We start from the raw sequence: 18,993 nt of genomic DNA, 5'->3' as shown, positions 1-18,993 counted from the left end.
TATTAATAGCAATTTAAATTTTCGATATTTTTGTGGAAAAATGAGGTAAATCTACATCAAGGCAGGCATAAAAAAGAAGTTTTAAAAATTTTAATGTGAACTTTTATGCAAATTCACTTTTAGAATCTCTTAAATTTTAAGTTTTTATGATTTAGTTTTCTCTAAGGATTAAAAAAACACATCAAGGTGATGATGGTATAATATAATTTCACAGACACAGTAATAAACATTTATAATCATTATTGAAGGTGCTTTATCATGGCAAGGACTAGTTCCGCCATGAAAAGAACTGGCAGACCAAATTTAGAAAAAATGATTGCACTTAGCAGTAATACGTCTACTGAATTCAAGCCATTAAATCAAAGGCAATTTCCCAAACACAGGTACAGAAACCATACATAGGCAAAAGCAAAATAGCTAACGTTTAAAATAAAAAGAAAAAAAGAAAAAAGGGAAAATGACTTTTGGTAAATAACAGTAGAATAGAATGTGTTCAGAGAAAACCAGCTAGTAACTATAACTACAGATTCTATTGTAGTAAGGATACTAGGACATATATAAGGATATATCTAAAATATTGAAACTGCCTTTAAATTTAATTTTCAATTTTTGTTTTGCAACAAAAATGATTTCAGAAGATACAATAAATGCCAAGAAATATGGTTATAGGTCTTCTTTATAGTTTACCTTTAACCAAACTAAAAATAGAAAACCTTAAAGATGAAACAAAAAAACCACCTAACTTCTTGGTTGATAATTTGGGTTGGATACTGAAGTTTCTTCTTCCTATAATAATTACTGCTTTATAAATTCAGCAATATAAAGAAAATCTAAAAAGCCTGAGCATGTTTTGATGGTCTCTTCAAAGGGAAATGAGGACTTCATATCTTAAAAAACTTAAAAATAGTCTGTTTAGATTACATAAATTCCATTTCAAAATCATAAAAAAAATCAGTTCATTCAAACGTCTAAGAATTATCAGCCAAACCAAGGTCAAAACATACAAATTATATTAACTCAAATGATATTTTATCTACATTTAATTAAATTAATGGGGGGGAGGGGAAGGAAGAGCTTCGATAAAACATCAACAAATAAAACAGTGAATTAGCTTGAGAAGAGAGTCTGTTTCCTGGTTGCTAGCAGTAAGCTCTGAAGGGGAACACTAATGGATACCCTGTGTCTGTATTTTAAGGGTTGATCACTATAAAAAATACTGTGACCCAGATTTGAGAGGTTAGAGCTTCCTATGTATTTTATTTTCTTTAGATAAACACACCTAAGTGAAAAAAAAAAAAAAGAATGCAGACATAAAATTATTCTGCTGGAATTGACCTAGACCTCAGGTTTTTAAAAATGCATCAGTTAAGCTGCTGAAGCCTTAGGGGAACCTTGCCTAGGTTATACAAAAGACTGACAATGGAAAAAGTGGTTGGGAGATAGGCCTGCAGGGGACAGAATGTCACAGTGGAACTGACATCTGCACCAAGGGGAACCAAAGCAAGTTCCCACAATTTGGCTCTATCTGGAATGGGCAAATTCCCCTGAGACAAATTAGCTCCAAGCTCTGGAATGAAATTATAAATGTGATTTTGAAGATAGTGTTAATTTTTACAAATGGAGTGAAACTGTTTATCTGTAAAGATAAACAGGAAAACATTCTTATTCATACTCAACAATGACCTTTATGCCACAAATATATATGCTTCTCTGGCTAAAAGAGAAATTTCTCCAAAATCAACAAATTTTCTTCTACTACATAGGTCATTCACATGGTCTTCAAAATCCTAAGATTTTTTATTTAATTGCCATGAAGCAATCTGCCAAATCTGTTATATGGAATAAAATTAAGTGGAGGATTTCAACATAAATACCTTCAGATATCAATTCTACACTTTTTAGGGAATGCCTACGAAAGAATGAAATACACAGGACTAAACTGGTAATCATGGTAATATCCTGGGACAGAACTGTAGAATTAAGGAAGGAGTATCTCACAACGGCTGACTGCAGAGTTCCTCTCTGGTCTGCCTCTTCTGTTCAAAAGTGCCCATTTAACAAACATAATTTTCAAGGTATTCTCATAAATAGTAATTTACACAATGTTTCCAGCATTTTCCAGAAGCTCATCTGATTAAAAGGAATAGCAGAATTGGATTACTTGATGATACATCACAGCAGTTCAAATATTTTAGCATGCATACATATGTATTTTCTTCCTTCCTCCCTCTCTTCCATAGTTACTGAGGAACTAATAAACACTAAGCACTGAGCTAGGCATCAGAGAATTAGAGATGATCCCTGTTCCTCAAAGAGCCCACTGTCTGCTGGTAAGGTGAGAACAGACCCACAAAGAGATCATTATAATGAATGGTGGCTAAATGCATTGAGAGGCAGTGCATAGCTAGGAACCATGTTATGGTAGGCGGAACAGAGCCACTGAAGAGTGTCAGATGTTCTTGCAGCTGCACAGAAGTATGGATTTGAGGAGTTAGGACTGGAGGGAGATAGACAGTGAGGATGAGGGTCTGAGATAGGAAGTGGTTACAGAGTAGGAGGGAAGAGTTAGAGAAATATTTAGAAAGTAAACTGTGAGAGTCTAGTGGTTGCTGGATATAGGGAAAGAGGAAGTCTAGTAAGACTTAAGAGTACTAGCAGATGGGTAGATGGTGGTGCCAATGATGAAGGCAAAGAATGCAGGAGAGGCAGGTTTGGTTGAGGAAATGCTGAGTCATTTGAGACAGTTTGGGTCTGCTGCTTTGATGGGCTGTCCAGGTGGAAAGATATTCAGTAGGGAGGTGGACACATGAATCTGAAATCTGAGACACAGCTGCTGGTCTTAGATATGCTTTGGAAGCCATAAGAGCCCACAGGTCTTTAATCCAAGGCAGCCAACAAGATCACCACGAGCGAGGTGAGGAGCAGTGGACCAAGGATGAGATCATGGGAAAACTAACTTGTAGAAAATATGAGTTGGAAAAGAAATCCTTGGAAGAGGCAGAGAAGAAATGATCAGAGAAGTACAAGAATAAGAGAATATATTAAAGGAGCAAGGGGGAAGGGAGAGAGAGAAAAAGGGGGGGGGGTAAACACTGCTGAAAGCAATAATGTTCTGGTAAAATAGGCCTGTGCTAGTAAAATGTCCAGTGGATAGGACTTTAAGGACATCAGTGAGTTTAGAAGGAGGGGTCAGAAGCCATTCATTCAACGAAGATTTGAGTTCTTCTAGGCATCACACACCGTCCTAGGTGAGCAAAGCAGACAATATCCCTTCCCTAAGGAGGGGTCAGAAGCCATTCATTCAACTTTGAGTTCTTCTAGGCATCACACACCGTCCTAGGTGAGCAAAGCAGACAATATCCCTTCCCACAGAGTCCTTGCATTTTTTGAGTGTAGTGCCACTCAAAGTGCGGTCCAAAGCCTGGTGCCAGTCCATGAGCTATTATCAGTGTGTGATGAGATAAGTAGTTATCAAGAATAAGCACTGAACTCTTACAGCAATTTTACATTGCCAAATGTAAGAACCCAAGTGCATGATCATTTCCCTATAAATTCATTTTCGTTTTAGTTTATAAGAGAACTGGTCCATGCCAAATTGGAAATTAACAACAAAAACAAAAACCAATGTGTTCACTCCTAAAGACAGTCTGAGAGACCTTGTGTTAGTGAAATGCACTAGGTTGAAATGTGAAAATTGAAACAGAGTATAGAAAACTTTGTTGGGAAGTTTGGACAGGAAAAGGAAGTAAAATAGTGGCTTCTAGCCAGAAAGGGATCTTCTTATCTCACCAGAACTAAATTCCACAGGGGCAAGGACAGATGGGTGTCTCAGAAATTATGATGCTAGCATTTTCCTTCAGTTCTATGCAATTATTTACATATTCATGCTTAGAGAAAACCACATATGATTATGTTTACATGGGCACAATTTATGCCCTATGAGATACAGAAATATGATGCATCCAAATACATAGGCTAAATAGGTTTCACTTACAGGCTGTGGCTGATCAATTTCAGTCAAAAGAGCAATATCATACACTAATTCCATTCCATCATACATACTCTTCCTGTCCTGGGTGTTATCAGGAGCTAGGCATGCAAGTGTTAGGCCTAGACAGGTCCTGTGTTTATCTGTCATTTTGGAAATTGGATATTTTGCTAGAAGAACTGACACTAATGAAAATATAAGTTGCCGTTACTACCCACCACCACATGCAGGTTAATTAACAGGACACAGCCTGGAAGAAGCCAACAATTTTCCATTTAGCTTTTCCAGATATTAGTACTAGATAGCATCATCAAATAACGCACATATGCTCAGGCAATTTATAACTTTATGGGTAAGGGGGAAAAAATCACCGCTTCAAAATCCTTCAAAAACCACTTATCCCAGAGTCATAGATTGTTGGGTCCCAAGTTTCCTATTAAGGTTATTGCATTAACTTTCTATTACTATAAATAATGAGCAGAATCAATTCATAGCAAGTAGCAATCAGTTGTGTTTTTTTTTTTTACCTTCTTCTTTGCTTCCCTGAAATGTGAACTCCATCTCATGGTTACAAACTATAAGCAAATGGTCTCATAAAAATATTTTTTTAAGGGGAAAAGCAGAACAAATCGGAAAACTTTTTATGATGCATGGTTCCTACCTCTTGTAGCAACTTATCTAATTTGTGTTGTAATTCAAGGAAGTATCGGGAGGTGATGAGACCCTGGTGGGATTTATCCAAGCAATCTCGAGCCAGTTCAATAATCTGATGGTGGGTAAAACTAAGCACTCCATCTGCTAGGGGAAGAACATTGTCAGGAGAGTAGCTGGTGATAATTTCCTTTAGACGTTCTTCCATCTGAGCTGTAGCCTGTTAAGACAAGACATACACCCAAATGTAATACAAGGAAAGACGTGAACAATTCAACCATAACATTTACTGAGCATTCTCAGAGACCTCCACAAGTTGTTAAATAGAAATCTAAAAATTGAATTTAAAAATACCTCCCTTCTGTATGATACTATAATGACAAACCCATTGGTTATACAACACCAAGAGCGAACCCTAAAGTTCCATAGGGTGAGCCAAAAGTTAGTTCTTGGTTAGGTTTTTAAAGTACCAGGAGCACGCGTCTGATATAACCTTTGCCATTTTCACACAAAGCTGCAAAATGTGCCAAAGTCCAAGGGCATTCCCTTGGTAAAATAAAACTAAAATTTCTTTTCTGACTCTCGTTTTATTCCCTGTGATCACCTATTGCCTAAACAATATTCTTCGCTTACATTAATTATAAATGCAGGGAGATTCCCTCTTCCTCCTTCCTCCTGCTCCCCTCTAACATCCTATCCTGCATTAACTAGGTATAGTCAGTATCTGTTTCCCTGGTGAGCAAGTGACATGTGATAAATAACTAGAACAGCTGTAATCAATGACATCAATGTTGGGTTCATTACAAATAATAAGTACTCTACTCTTGATTTATGAAACCAAAGATTTCCTTTTGTTCTCTCGCCAAGGGCAACAAAGGTAGTTGGGGAGGGCCAGGAAAAACATGGGAAGGTTGGCTTCTCCTAAGTGTGCAGAAACACTTTGGTGGAAAAGACGTGGAAATGAGGAGTGGTGATGGGGGCCACTGGAGAGCAATACCCCTTCATGAATCGCTCTCTGGCTCAATTTAAATAATCCCTTTACCAGTCTAGCTGGGGAGCATCACAACTGCTCCTTCCCTTCTAAATTAATAGGTTTAGAAATATAATGGCTAAAGATATGGGAAATCACAAAAGAAAAATGAGATGTAAAAGAAAAAAACCCAACTTTCATGACACACCAATTCCCAGGCTTCTGAGGGAGAAAAACTGTCTCTGCTTGACAAGACAGCAGCAGGCCCAGAACATGGGTACAAGGAGCACAAAGGGTCTAGAGACCCAGAGCAGACCCTCCCTAGAGCACCTCACCAGGCCCACCCAGTATGGAGTGCACAACCAGCAGGGTTCACTTTAAAGCCAGTTCAGCACACATAGAGTGGCCAGTTCTCAGCAGATGTTGGCTTAAAATTGCTTTAGTTATTTTCTAAGAAGGCTACGGTGCTGTTTTATGCAAGTCATTACTGGATTAGACCCTTACTTCCCATAACAAAACCACCTCACAGACTCCAAACCTATGTTGCCTGTTCGTTTAGATGCTAGGCATCTTAAATTCAATTCATTACCTTCGGGAACCTTTCTTTGTAGACATGGTTCATCATAATTATTTCATGGTCACAGCAGGCGGGAGAACGTCCAGGGCTGCAAGCAAAGCAAATTACCCTTTTAAACTTGCCACAGCATGAAATGAAAATAAGCTTTTTATTTATAAATAGTCAGTTGCATTAAAAGAACCATGCAACCTTTGAAAGAAAAGTTTATTAGGTAACAAACTACAAAATCAGTCATTAGTACACATGTACACACACATACCCACAGATACAGAGATATTCTTGAATAGGATTCAAAAAGCAAGCTCAAGAAGTGGAATAGCACAAAATAATTACAGTTACAATACAAAACTAGTTCAAAAGGCATTCTTAAATTGATATTATATTCTACATGCAGTATGAGCTTGTGTAGTTCTGGAAACCAATTAATAAACTAGGATATAAAATAAAATATGGTTGCTACAAACAGCAACATCTAGGACATGCTTAAAAGTATAATTTCACACTTTTATCATACACCTGCGCTCTGCCACATACCACTGCAGAGGGTTGAAAGTCTTCCATGGCACAGGTGACATAATTGAAATCTATTTTCTAGCCTAGCAAATATTTATTTGGGATGCTGAGGTAGGCATTATGTACTATATGAAGCAGAGGTATACAACTGTTCTGCGTTTTTCTTTATTTCAATAGTAGTATCATGTTCCTTCCTAATGGTATATAGTTGTGCAACTTCAGTGTATTTACACTCTTAAGTGGATACAACTTGCACCAGATATCCTAAGAATTCCTTTAATAAAACAAAAAATGGCACTCATCTGGTAAAACTTAGCCTCTAGATGAAGTAGTAAAACTGGCCTTTTATTCCGTATCTCAAAATAATCGAACATATCTCACAATTATCCAATGTAGCCGTATTCAGTATTAGTTTATGATACTAAATGAAGAAAGGTATAAAGGGAAAACCCTTTTCAGTAAACTTTGATATGCAACTGAATACCTAACACACAGGTATTTTTTAAATAACAAAACCTTAACACACATATTCTACAGCATCAGGATCTCATAGAGGACAAGGAGATGCACTGCCCTGATCCTCCTTCAAAGAAGGACATGTTGCCCTGCTTGCTGTGAGTGATATCAGCTCAGTCCCCCTTCAGGAATGGCCTCAGCTGCAGGGAGTCACCTCACGCAAGGCCATGTCCTTCCCAGGGTGCCACATCCAATGATGGACCCAATGACTGAGGTGGGAATACAAAAGAAGGGCCATTTGGCTCAGAAGGACAACTGTGATGGGCCATGTCACCCCCAGAGCTCCCTGTGGGGTCTGCTGAGGCTGTTGGGCCTGTAATGCAGCTAGACTTCTCCCTCAGCCCAGTCCTGCTTCCTCCCTTTCCTTCCATAGGTGTTGATCCCCAAAGCACCAGAAGGACAACTGTGATGGGCCATGTCACCCCCAGAGCTCCCTGTGGGGTCTGCTGAGGCTGTTGGGCCTGTAATGCAGCTAGGCTTCTCCCTCAGCCCAGTCCTGCTTCCTCCCTTTCCTTCCATAGGTGTTGATCCCCAAAGCACTCCCGAATAAACATCCTGAACACGAATCTCTGTTTTGGAGTCTGTTTCCTGAAGAAACAAACTGTGATCCATATTATTTGAAATAAGGTAAAAATAAAACTGGCCCTACTCAATGTCAAGTGGCTACATTTGGCATCCACAAAATTCCAGTGACACAAACTCCTAAAAATCTGTTCACAATCTTGAAGAAAGTAAGACTTATAAACGGACAAGGAATAAAAAGATCAGGGTGGACTTTTATAATATGGAATTTTGGTAGAAAAAAATCCTCTTATTCTTGCTGTCCTTCCTTTTCAACCAAGGTTCTCCCTCTCAGCATAACAATATTAACTGCTCTTGCCTGTAATTATATTATCTTGAAATTTTCAATGGCTAGAGGTTTCTACAGGTTGCTGCCTAAGACCATCATGATTATGGCTACTGCAGCAATTAGCAAATTGTGAGAATTTAAAAGAAAAATAATGAGATGCCTTTCGATGGCAATTAACAATATCACGCATAGATGGAAAACCCACACTATTATTTTTAGTAGTTCATAAGTCAATTAACACATACTTGAATTAGAGGACCCAAGGTCTTCACTCAATCCTCTTATTCTTGCTGTCCTTCCTTTTCAACCAAGGTTCTCCCTCTCAGCATAACAATAGTAACTGCTCTTGCCTGTAATTATATTATCTTGAAATTTTCAATGGCTAGAGGTTTCTACAGGTTGCTGCCTAAGACCATCATGATTATGGCTACTGCAGCAATTAGCAAATTGTGAGAATTTAAAAGAAAAATAATGAGATGCCTTTCGATGGCAATTAACAATATCACGCATAGATGGAAAACCCACACTATTATTTTTAGTAGTTCATAAGTCAATTAACACATACTTGAATTAGAGGACCCAAGGTCTTCACTCAAAACGGTTGCAAACAAATAACCCATCTAAATAACAGTTTTCAGTCAGGTCTACACACCTCAGACTTCGGGAACGGGGGCGCATTGGCGTGTTCCTGCATCTGTTCTCAGCGGCAATGCTTTCGGTGGTACAAAAATGTTTCGATAAGAAGTGTAATTCGTCTGGCGTTGGTTGGTATGGTAACTGATGCAACTTCTCCTGGGAGGAACAGGATGACTGAAACAAACCAAAGTGAGGTTATATGACTGCCTCAAAAAGAAATTCTTCAAATGAACATGAGATCAAAGTGCTAGACTGGGGTGATACCGCCGTTTTCTATTGTTTCCTTTTCATGTTATAATTACAGGAACTAGTACTGCCTAAATGTATACCTTGATGCTGTCTCTGAGAGGTCAAAATGCCTTCCAGATTTCACCTCATTAATACATGTTAATACATAATACAGTTTCCTACAGACAGTTTCCTCTCTGGAGAAAACCCAGGCTCTGGAAATGGATAGGACAGAGTCAAAGCCAAAGCAAAAAGTGACCACTGAAGTGAAATTTGGCTGTGTTATATCACAGATTAGTTCTCAGCTGAGTATGATACCCTCACTTCTACTGCTGCTCACAAGCACACACTGTGACTTTTAGGTAAGCAACATAAATTATATGAAGTGAGATCCTAAATAAGGTAATGAAACCTCTCTTTACAATGCACACTGTCCTTTGATGCAATTACCATCAATATGTGGCATGGGCAAAAAGAGGAAGGGATGAAGAAGCTGCTTTTCTCAACAATTCCATTGTTTTAAAAATTTGGAATTGGAATTTTTCTTTTCCTCTCTCTCTTTTTTTTTTTTTTTTTTTTTTTTATAAGGGCTGCAGCCCATGTTTAGTGATAGAGAATGTGATAAATTGAATGATAACAGTGGTACAAGTAAGTGTTATAGCCTTAACAGTGTTAAAGAAACTAGGAGGCAAGGAGCTTCTCTGGGGAGAGAACCCCTTTCATCTCGATTGGAGCAAGCAAGGTGCAAATGGAAATAGGGCCAGACTCAAGTGACACTAGGATGACAGAGGGATGCAAATGCTGTCCCCAAGACCCCATTAGGTTATGGAACAAAACATCCTAGGAATACCACTTTTACAAGAGTGTCAAGAATTAGTGAGTTTCCCAATAAACTGAGTCCCATGACTTCTTATTTTTAGCATATTCTCTGAGTGTAGTGCCAGTGCATCTCATCACCCAACTTGTTTGCAAATGACTTTTGACTACAGCATAATCAAATTCACTTTCAAAGAATTAAGATTTACACAAAGAACTGTGCTGCCAGTTCTCAAGTCAATTAAAGTTCCAAATACATGTTCTGATTTCATTCAAATAAGCATTTAGTCTTTCAAGATAACCATGTGGTAAAGGATAGTATTTATATGCATGCATAAGTTTCTACTTCTTATTTATTAAAAGTAACATTGTTTTATAGTCATACCTCATATTTATGGGTATTTATATTCTTATTTCCACTGTTTCGCTCAGAAAATAATTCACCTGGTAAGAGAAATATGGGGCAAGTCTTCCTACTAAGCAATTTCATATTACTTATTTCAAAATAAAAAATTATCATCTGAATATTACCTTGGAAAAGTTCCACAACTTAATTTTAACTGCAAAATTTGATGTTAAAAGAAATTGCAATACTAAATATTCTCTGCGAGGACTGATTAACTTCATAAGACCAAACACTTCCAACATCAGAATAAACTTGGCAATTTTGCAGTTTCTATAATACAATATTATAAAGATATAGTAATGTTTATATTTCAGCATAAGCAGTTGTGCTGTTCAGCTAACGACACAATGATCTGTAAAATTTAAACTATATTTTCCAAGTGCCTGTGATTTTATTTGTGTATATTCTATATTTTTATTTAAAAAATAACTAAAATCCATTTCTGATTAAATGACTAACGGCTAATCCTGTGAAATGAAAATCTAAGAGTGTCTCCGATTAGACTTAGGAAAAAAGAAACTGCAACTTCTAAGCAGTTTTGCACAATTTCTGTCCTAATATTTAAAAGACAAGAACACGATGAAACTAAGGGAAATAAGTATCTTCTCTAGGTGTCGCTCATCACTTTCATCAACAACCATTAAGGAGAGAAGATAGCTGAACGCTGGTGCTACAGCACCTACAGTCCACAAAGTAAACAGTTCCTTATGTCTTCTGGCAAAAAGTAACTCAGGGAGCTAAGATTTCAGTTTGAAGGAAAAAATAGGAACACCGAGGTCAACAATTATATGATACCACCTTCTTCAATAAAATAAGTACTTGAGGGAAAAGCTGTTATGAACACAGAATATGTGTGTATAAATAAAAATTATCTCACGGGGCTTCTTCTTCAGACACATATGAAAGATAGAGACAGCAATGATTCCATTATGATTGACGACCAGGTCAGGCCTATTAATTGCAAGATTTGTTTTAAGAAATGCCACGTAAATTCCTTAAAAAGAGTTAAGAGCCTGGGGACTAGACCACTTACTGTATTCTTATTGATAAAACAAGGGGATTGGTAAATAGCCTCTAGTTGATTATCTGGGGCTCAGATTTCTTATGCATAAAATGAGGAACACAGCAGCAATTACATCATAGGGTATGTTGCTAGTATTAAAGAGCCAACGCATTTGAAGTAGTTAGACCAGTGCCTAGCATGTAATAAATACTTGTAAAAAAATCATTTTAAAATTATTTGTACAAAATGGGGTCTGACTCTATATAGCTCTCCATTTCTTTATAAATTCACTTTTTAAAATGGTGTCTGATTTACTAGTTAGAGATGGAAAGAAGAGAGATTCTGTCCTCTCCCTTATTTTTCTTGCAAAAGAGAGAAATTTCTGTATCCAAACTGTAATAAAACTTGACTGAAGGCAATACAGGGTGATACAGTTGAGATAAAAAAAGAATCTGGAGTCAGAAGATGTGATCTTAAATGGGGATGGGGAGGATTAAGTGAGAACATATAGGGAAAGCCACAGAATAAAGGGCCAAATACTCTGTATATTTGTGGCTTGGCTTTAATTAGAGATGCACAGGGGTCTGGGGGAAGAACAACATTTAAAACTTTAAAAATTACTGTTTTTTTTTTCTTTTTGGTTAATCAGTTTCAGCATTCATTTTCACAACATGGTTTTCCATATTTTCAGCATCTAAAATATGGGTCAATAATAATGATGGTTACTGCCACAATGACCAAGGGTGACTTCACTATTATTTAGTGACAATTGTATCCACTGACACCATTCAGGATTTTGAAGCATCCTCACTGATTTGAGTGCCACTGAAACTACTCAAGGTTGTTAGCATGTTTCTCAAAAATTGTCTAAATAGACAATAAATTCACGCACCACAACAAAATGGAATAATAGGAAAATACATTGCCTCTCAATAAAATATTGTACGGAAATGGTAAAAGTAATCCAACAGATTTTAACAATTAAGTCTTAAATGTGCTCCAAAAAACCCATAGTACATTACACTTGGAATTCTGGAAACACGTAATATAAGGCAGTGGTGATACCAGGTAGAGTTCATCTATTTAATTGCAGTTTCTTGTCAATTTGAATATTATTAAGTGACCAAATCTATGTGCCTAACCCAGTGCTAGGGGCTGGGAAAAATACAATAGATGAATATCCCTGAAAAATGAACCAGAGATTGTGACAAAATAAGAAAGGAAATGAATCACAGGTCCACATTCCTGGCTGGTAAAAAAGCATCCAGACTACCTAATTGGCTATTTATTGAACACCTACACCATACAGGGCCCTTCTAAATGACCACCTGGTTTCCAAAGCCCTGCAGATACAGATATCCCACAACATCAATAATTTAAACTAAGAAAGCATCTATCTAACCTACTGAATTATTCCCAGTAATTTCTAGGCCCCTTGTTGAAATGTTATAGTTTGGGGCAAGAGTATCCTTTTTCCTCTCTCCTTTTTTCATAGTACCATATTGTCCTCTGTATTTATCATAACCTTCTTCTAAGCTGTTTCAATCTCTCCTTAAAAGAAAATTCTTACCTAGAAGGCACAGACAAATTTAAGGCCTGCCATTTTATTCCTTGAAGGAGGGCAGAGGTGGGGAGGGGGTACTAGAAAAAAAAACTAATTGCATTTTCAGCACTAATATCACCAGCATGGACCATAGTAACACCAGATTGTGTTTTTTCCCCCAAAACTTCAGCAAATAGTATTATAATGAAACCTCCCAATCTTCTCCAAACTTGCAATTCTGGGGCTTAACTTACCCAATACAGTTTAAAAACTTGCAGCAGAAGTGTGTCCGTTTTATGTTTGTCAAGCCATCACTTGATGTGTAACCTACTCAGAGTGGCAGACATGCAGAATTTATCTTCTCTTTCCTAACAGGAAACACCCAGAAAAAACACTGTCTGCATAATCACTCTGCGGTTGTGAGGGAGAGGAAAAAAAGTCAGGCACTTACAGAGACTGTGGAGCTGGGTGTGTTTGTCCCATAGCCAGAAGAGGGGAGAGAAGCCAGCGACCAGCGGCGTCCATCAGTCCTATTGAGAAAGTGAGTTTAGCTTAGGCCAACACTGGAGTTCTATTACATGGGAACCCCGGGGAAACCAAGTATTTTTAGTCAAACAAATGACACAAACATAGTCTGTGAGGATGTGGAAATGTTCAGCAAGGGTCAGGGTAAACAAACATTATACAAAAGGTTGATTTTTAGTTAAACTGAATCAATACACCCAAACAAGTAGAAAGTGAATGGGTTGATCCATATTATTGATCTTTCACTAATACATTTTGACAAAATGAATACCAGGGATAATTACAGCGGTCAGACTCAGCAGATTCAAATGAATAAAAACAGAAAGGGAGGAGGATAAACACTCTCATCTGGAAACTGATAACCAGGGCCAATGATCTTTAGAAGAGCCTGATTCTAGCATGGTACAAGAGTCTGGGGGGATTTTTACTGCATCTTAAACACTTTCTGCTGACCATTTCCAAGGGAACGGTTCTACTCATCACACCTGGGGAAGACGGGATCAGTGGGCTCATGGCTGGCTCAAGCCTTAAGTGGCAAATAACGTTAGCATTAAGAAAGTGACTGACCTTATGCTCAGAATCTTTCAAGAGTTATTGCCTCTGACATGACCTGGCTTCATAAAGTGTTACAGTAAAAGCCTCCTGAAGAGGTTTTGAGCATGTAGTCCAGCTCTGGCCAGTGATAGTTAGGGCAGAATAAAAACTTCTCCACTACTAATGGGACCAATGCAAAGAGTAAAGTTCTCTGCCCAGTCTTAGAGGCAAAGCTGCCAGCCAAAGAGAGCAGTTTTTATCTTCAAATGATGATAGGGTGGGGAGCTTCTCAGCTGGACTCTGGTGATGGACGAGGGTCATTACAAGGATCTCAGATGAGTTAATGCAGGAGTAGTAGTTGACAATACCACTGCCGAGGCAACGGGATACCAGAAAGCAAATTTTCTGAAATCTCTGGCATTCCAGAGCTATTGCTTTATTAGCAGTTTTGAGTAAGTCCATGCTTTAAAAATTATTGCATTGTGAAAACAAATATATGCAAATTTGCCAAGGAGCAAAATGGGAAAATACACTTTATAAAAAGCAGTATTGCATTCTCAGATGTAGTATCATATGTAGACTTTTTGTAATTCATGATTATATTAATTTACCAAGTGAGAGACAAAAGTGGACAAATTTAAGAGACACATTCACAATAAGTTGAAGTCAAAGAATTCAACAGCATTAGACTTGAATTTCAGAATTTAACAGAGACACATTCACAATAAGTTGAAGTCAAAGAATTCAACAGCATTAGACTTGAATTTCAGATATGTCACAGTTAGACATTTATGTAAAAAACTGACATTTTAGCATAACTTACTTTCAGGGAAAATACAATCATAGGCTACCATGGATGTTAACTCCAATAAATACAAATGGTCAACAAAGACAAAATGGAGAAATTCAAGTGGACAAATCACAGTACTACAATGTTAAGATTTTAGTAAAATTTACCTGTCATTTCTGTACCATGATTGGAGTACAATTGAATCAAATAAGTTAAAAAAAAAAAAAAGAGGCAAAATAAGATATACGTAAATATATCAGATAAAAGGAAGGAGGCAAAATAAGATATATGTAAATATATCAGATAAAAGGAATTGGGAGAACTGAGTTATATGTTCTTTAAAAATATTTTTAAACAATTGAAAATGTGAAAGATTTAAAGAAGAAAATAATTATAATAACATGCTTAGAAAGATATCTGACTATTAAATGGACACAGGTTGATCCTATTTTATTTGGCTACTTATTAAAGAGTCAAAAATCCATGCCTGTAACTTTATATTTTAAACACCTTAAATTTGAAAAAGTAAGAAAAGGATATGATTTTAAAAGAATTATTCAGTCCATTTAGTAGCAATTATCAGAAACTAGACTCTGGAAAGAGTAAAGGATACAATTTCCCCCACTATCATTTTGTTTTGTGATTCATTAACTCTCCTTTCCCTCAGGTATCAATGAACATATTTCAGATGAATGAACAATTCCAAGAGGAGACATGTTCTTATTAGTTCTGAAGCATAAATTACATTTGCTTTTTCTGGAAAACACACAACTAGAAAGATATTTAAACAAGAATGTGCTCAGTACTCTGTACAGCCAAGGACCAGAAATAATTTATGTCTCATAAAGTTCCCTAAGTTGTCAGTGTCTGTTTACTCAAATGGAGCACAAAGGACCACTGCATTTTCATTACCATGACAACCACACATGGGAAGTTACTACATATGCTATATACAGAACTTAAGAGAAAGCATGCCCTGTTTTTTCAAGAAGGCCATCACACAAGTGCAATTTGCATCCTACTAACAATGTTGTCTTTCCTTTGCAGTAGGGACCAATAAAATGTTATCTGAAGACAAGACTACATTCTTGCCAAAGCAACAAGGCTTTTTTGAAGAGTCTTCCCTGTGGGTGGAAATCTCTGTGTTACATTAAATGAAAAAGTAAGAAAGGAAAAACGTCTGATGGGAACACAAGACACAAAGAGATTGACAAAAAACATCATTTCAACACTACTCACAAAAATTCAGATTAAATTTTTTGTAAAACAAAGAAAGAATGAAACGTTCTAATATCAACCTGGCTATTATAACTGTATGAAGAGGAAGCAGATTTATTTAATTATTATAGTCACCTGGAGTGATATATTGTGTATTGGAACAAGTTGATGTTGGAACAGGTTGAACTATGACGATATATTGTAACCAACTAAAATCCACTCCTGAAGGAATTCTCAAAGGGTAACTAGGAGGTTGCTCTACCCACCAATGCTCAACCAAGTGTCTGATGACCTGAACTCAGAGGCAAGTCTGTTTTAGCAATTTGCCTGTGGAAACATATTCTGAGATTTAACCTGGTAACTAATAACTAGGCAAGTAGGAGACATTCAAGGCATTTATTCAAGAGCTCATATTTCCAATGAAAGTGAAAGCAATTTACAATATGTTAACCTCTGCGACTTCTGGGAAAGGCAGGATAATATTATTACTTCCATCTTACCACCAAGGAAAAAATACGGTATTAAGCAACTCCACAATGTAAATCAGTATTACAATGAGCATTGTGAAAATATGTTTCCTTGCTCCAGGCAAAATCTACTATTCTATGATGCTCATTTTGATCCTTTATTCTAACCTAACATTAAAAAATTAACTTGACAATTTTACTCTCCAATCCATATTAGAAAATATGGAAAGCAAGTATATGTCATCATATCTTCCAGCTTACAGACTATTATGTTACAAGGATGGTTACTGGGGGAGTATTATTACATGGTAAAGCAAAGATGAGAAAGGATTAATAGGCCTGATTATTATCAGTAGTAATACTATCACCCAAGACTAATTTCAAAAACAGAGCAATATTTTCTCTATTGGACAAAATTTAAAAAATAAAATGTGGGAGTCTCAAAAATACAGAACTTAAGAGAAAGCATGCCCTGTTTTTTCAAGAAGGCCATCACACAAGTGCAATTTGCATCCTACTAACAATGTTGTCTTTCCTTTGCAGTAGGGATCAATAAAATGTTAACTGAAGACAAGACTACATTCTTGCCAAAGCAACAAGGCTTTTTTGAAGAGTCTTCCCTGTGGGTGGAAATCTCTGTGTTACATTAAATGAAAAAGTAAGAAAGGAAAAACGTCTGATGGGAACACAAGACACAAAGAGATTGACAAAAAACATCATTTCAACACTACTCACAAAAATTCAGATTAAATTTTTTGTAAAACAAAGAAAGAATGAAACGTTCTAATATCAACCTGGCTATTATAACTGTATGAAGAGGAAGCAGATTTATTTAATTATTATAGTCACCTGGAGTGATATATTGTGTATGGGAACAAGTTGATGTTGGAACAGGTTGAACTATGACGATATATTGTAACGAACTAAAATCCACTCCTGAAGGAATTCTCAAAGGGTAACTAGGAGGTTGCTCTACCCACCAATGCTCAAACAAGTGTCTGATGACCTGAACTCAGAGGCAAGTCTGTTTTAGCAATTTGCCTGTGGAAACATATTCTGAGATTTAACCTGGTAACTAATAACTAGGCAAGTAGGAGACATTCAAGGCATTTATTCAAGAGCTCATATTTCCAATGAAAGTGAAAGCAATTTACAATATGTTAACCTCTGCGACTTCTGGGAAAGGCAGGATAATATTATTACTTCCATCTTACCACCAAGGAAAAAATACGGTATTAAGCAACTCCACAANTTTCCTGTATCAAAATCAACTTGAAACTGGGAGAGAAAGACTCCCAGTGTTAAATAAAAATATACCAATTTGAGTTTTTGTAATTAACACAGGGATCTATTTACTTGAATAAAACTTTAAAAAGATGATCACTCATGTCCTAATCTAAATTAATACTTTTTGAAGAGTGTGGAGCGAGTTCCATCTGGAAATTCATGCAAAATGAACTAGAGGTCTCCTGTGATGATCTCCTGTCACGGTTTATGGTTTATTTGTCAAAAATTAACATGCCTGGGGGTTTGTGTATTTTTTTTACAGCACAGAAACTAGATTCATTTGTCCTCCAGTCACCTACTTAATTATTGAATTCTCTTCATTTTCATAAATCTGGCAGGATTAAGAGACTATGATTTCTGTCATGTTTAAATGCACGCTGTAATGAGATTTGCATTTTTCTTATTACTTAAAGTAATTAAATGCATTCCCTTTTTCTCAGAGATGTGTTTTAAAGACTATCATGGGCACTTGTTTATCAATTTTTAAAGGTTTTTTTTTTTTTCCCACTTGGAATAGTGGCACCAACACGAATTAACTGGGCAAATACAGGCTTTCTAGGACCAGTTATTTTTCACATTTTCTTTACAGTACTTAAAATGAGAAACTAAAAGAAAAAAAAAGTTGGGATTGGGGGGAAATCAGTATGTGGGTCTCAACAGGTTCCTTGGAAATGATGTCTTCATCAATCCTGTCCTCCCCATGGTGGGATACAGATAGGCATTTAACATATGATGGGAAATGACAAAACTAATGAAAGAACAAACATTTTCATGTGTGTGCAAGGTTTATAATGGAATCTTCATTATACAGAATTCTGAAAATGCTGCAAACATATCCTTTTTTCTGAATCTCGTAATATAAAATGCATGACATGCTGACAAATGGCAGTGAGGACACAGAATTTTGCTGGTTAGTAACATGTGTAAGAACAAATATATTTTTTAACCTACCTAGGTGTCTTTATTAAGTGCTACTTTAATCCACTTCAGGATATGGTTAGGTCTCTGAGGAAAACTTAGCAAATATCTAGGGCATTCAGACCATAAACCAAATTTATCATGAATATTCAGAGACCTGGCTGAAGGGGCATTTTGTTTTCTCTGTATTTTTCCTGGGCAGAAGAAGACAAAGTATTTATGTGAGAGGGGCAAAGGAGCCCAGAAAGGTGAAGGTTTCAATGACAGGATGAAGTACACTAATTCCACATGCAGAACATGGAAGAGATGACTGTTTATACTCCTCTGATTTGGCTAAACCACAGTAGCAGATCCATAACTGAAAAGGATCCATCATCCTCTGGGCAACAGCAATGCTTTCTCCTGACTCACACTAAGTGGCCCAAATATGAAATATTTATCTTTGCTATTTGATGCCCAATTCTAAGCATGGTAACATGAAATACCCTATAGTTCATGCATATAGTTCAGGCTTTTTCTCATGGGGATCACTAAATTTCTGGCTTGATGCTCTCAAA

At 36.8% G+C, this 18,993-nt stretch overlaps 1 protein-coding gene across 1 annotated transcript in view; it reads right to left on the bottom strand.

The window, feature by feature from the left end:
- MAST4 (microtubule associated serine/threonine kinase family member 4) overlaps positions 1-18,993 on the bottom strand; it is a 168,583-nt gene that overhangs the window by 58,869 nt on the left and 90,721 nt on the right. Inside the window, 4 exon segments of the mRNA XM_008568933.1 lie at positions 4,650-4,859; positions 6,199-6,274; positions 8,718-8,875; positions 13,149-13,227. Coding sequence (XP_008567155.1) covers positions 4,650-4,859; positions 6,199-6,274; positions 8,718-8,875; positions 13,149-13,227 — 523 coding nt within the window.

This window comes from Galeopterus variegatus, unplaced genomic scaffold, assembly GCF_000696425.1.
Source record: "Galeopterus variegatus unplaced genomic scaffold, G_variegatus-3.0.2 Scaffold453, whole genome shotgun sequence".
Taxonomy (NCBI): domain Eukaryota; kingdom Metazoa; phylum Chordata; class Mammalia; order Dermoptera; family Cynocephalidae; genus Galeopterus; species Galeopterus variegatus.
This window is presented reverse-complemented; position numbering and strand designations above follow the sequence as displayed.